The sequence below is a fragment of the Rhagoletis zephyria genome, unplaced genomic scaffold (genome assembly GCF_001687245.7).
Source record: "Rhagoletis zephyria isolate East Lansing unplaced genomic scaffold, Rhagoletis_zephyria_1.1 Rzeph_scaffold_42122, whole genome shotgun sequence".
NCBI lineage: Eukaryota > Metazoa > Arthropoda > Insecta > Diptera > Tephritidae > Rhagoletis > Rhagoletis zephyria.
The window spans coordinates 1-2651 of record NW_016199177.1 but is presented as its reverse complement, the minus strand read 5'-3'; the positions used below and the strand labels follow the sequence as shown (position 1 = coordinate 2651).

Below are 2651 nucleotides of genomic sequence, written 5' to 3'. Positions count from 1 at the left end.
ACCAGCAACAGCAGCAGCACTGCCAACAACGCCTCCTCCTCCATTCCCTCTATACAACTGCACACACAGAACGGCGACCACAGTAGACAGCAGCAGGTGCAGTACTACTCGGAGGAGGATGATTCCTTTGATGACTCCTTTGATGAGGATGAAGTGGAGGGAGACAGCCACTCTGGCTCGCTGAACGGTGGTGTCGTCAGTGGCGGCGGTGGTGATCGATCCCCAGCCATCAGCAGCAACCACTCACACTCGCCCTCGCTGGAGGTGTCTCGTTTTGGCAACAACTCTGCTGGTCAGTCAAATCCGCGCAAGTCGCCGCAGCTGTACACTGTGCGCATCATGGACCTCGATAAGAAGGGAGGCGGCGGCGGGGGTGCTGGTAAGCAGCTCAGCGCCAGTCAGATGAACCTGAGCCTGCTCAACTCCAGTGATAATCGAGCCACTCAGCACCGGCTGAACATAATCTACGAGCTGCTGACCACCGAGGAGGTGTACATTAAGGACATCTACTTTACACTAGAGGTGAGGGAGAGAAGGTTTTCAGTGAAATTAATAAAACTTTAATTTTTCATTGGTTCTTTTTTGTATTTTGCAGAACTTCCGCAATCCACTACTCGACAGTCGCCTCTTTGCCGCCAAAGAAGTGCAGTCGTACTTTAGCAATCTGGAGCAGATTTACGAGGTCAACTATGAATTTTACNCAATCCACTACTCGACAGTCGCCTCTTTGCCGCCAAAGAAGTGCAGTCGTACTTTAGCAATCTGGAGCAGATTTACGAGGTCAACTATGAATTTTACACGTGCGTTTATTTGATGGAGTGCTTTTGTAGTTCTTTTTCTAATCTTCATTTTTTCCAGAAAACTCAACGAACGCCTTCAAGGCGACGACGAGGAGGGAGGAGGAGTGAACGGCGGCAGCAACAACCCTCGCTTTTGTGATATTCTCCTCAGCTCACTGCAGCGCATGTTGCCCATCTACAAGCGGTACTGCTCGGCGCAGATGGCCTCCAGTCGACAGCTGCAGCTGAAGATCGAGTCGGACGTGCAGTTCAGCGAGGTGCTGGCAAAGATCTCCCGCCAGTGCAAGGCCCACCTCCCGCTGTCCTCTTATCTGCTAAAGCCGATGCAGAGAATCACCAAGTATCCGCTGCTCAATGAGAAGCTCNTCCAGTCGACAGCTGCAGCTGAAGATCGAGTCGGACGTGCAGTTCAGCGAAGTGCTGGCAAAAATCTCCCGTCAGTGCAAGGCCCACCTCCCGCTGTCCTCTTATCTGCTAAAGCCAATGCAGCGAATCACCAAGTATCCGCTGCTCAATGAGAAGCTTTTTGAGGCGACGCCGGCTGGCCACCCGGACTACGCCGATGCGCAGGCGGCGGCTAAGTTCAGCAAGAGCTTCTGCAAGGAGATCAATGAGGCCTGCAGAGATACGGAAAACTTTGACAAGCTCATCTGGCTGCAGAAGCACATCACCATTCCGCAGAAGAATCTGGACTATGTCATTGACTTTAACTCGGAGACGAACTTTCTAGGTGAGTAGTTTTGGTGTTTCTATTTGTTTTGTTTTCATTTTGAATTTCCATTTTTGCACTTTATTCACCAGGTCCTCGAACACTGCACCACTCGGGCATTCTTGTGAAGGCCAGTAGCTCAAAGGTGCTGGCCGCCTTCCTCTTTAACGATTTCTTCTTGCTAGCGATGCCCAATAAGAAGTTTCAAAAGTCGATCTCTTCAGGGCACAACTTCTTCTACAACCAAAGGGCGCTGGAGATCACCTACACGCTGTATCGAAAGCCGATGCTCCTAAGCGAAATTAGCCTCGCCGACCTGCCCGAATTTGAGTCCAGCCTTGACCCTGGCCTCTTTCGCATTCACGTGCACGCACAGAAGCGGCACCTGTCGCTGCGGGCCCCCTCCACCAACGAGTGCGTCCTTTGGATGAAGCAGATTGACAAGGCAAAGAGCACCTACATGGAAATTCAGAAGCGACTCAACAGTAATGAGGAAGGGAGCACCAGCAATGGCACAACGGGCAGTTCTTCGGTGACGGCTGGTCCAGTGGCAGCATTACTGCCCAACCAGGCGCCCACTGCCACGCTCTTTCTGACCATTGTCGAGGCGTTGCAGCTGTACACGAGAAACTGTAAGGCGCAAGCATTTGTGTGTGTGATTTTCCAGTGACTAACATCTTTCCTCCCTTCCAAACAGACGCCCTGAACGCCTACTGTAAGGTTTCAATTGGCAAAGACGCCGCCTCCATTCACACCACCCGACGGACAAAGATTGTCCGCCTGGAGATGACCACCTCCAAGGGAGGGGGCACCCTGTCGAGGAAAAAAGACCATCAAAAGGATGGCAATGCGGTGAATGCGAAGGACGGCACCTTCAAGATTGCCTGGAACGCCAACTTCAAGATAAACCTGAGCAGTCTGACGGAGACGCTCTTCATCAGCTGCTACGACGAGAATCCCTTTGCGCCGCACCACTGCATCGGCGAGGCGGCCATTCCCCTGGAGGACATTGTCCAGCAGCGGCGGTACGTCCAGGGCACCATCACCAAGGACTTGCCCTTGCGGATACCGAATCAGAATCTGCTCAACAACTACCACATTAAACCCAGTGTCCTCCTCAAGTACGACCTGCACAAGTTGGG

The 2651-nt window shown here is 52.4% G+C and overlaps 1 protein-coding gene across 1 annotated transcript; it reads left to right on the top strand.

Moving 5' to 3' along the window:
- Positions 1-1283: 1283 nt before the first annotated feature.
- On the top strand, positions 1284-2141 carry LOC108355088 (intersectin-2-like; the record flags this gene model as incomplete). The annotated part of the gene is made up of 2 exons (XM_017606259.1): positions 1284-1530; positions 1602-2141. Coding segments are annotated over exons 1-2 (787 nt in total), but the record flags the coding sequence as incomplete, so codon positions are not given.
- Positions 2142-2651: the final 510 nt, after the last annotated feature.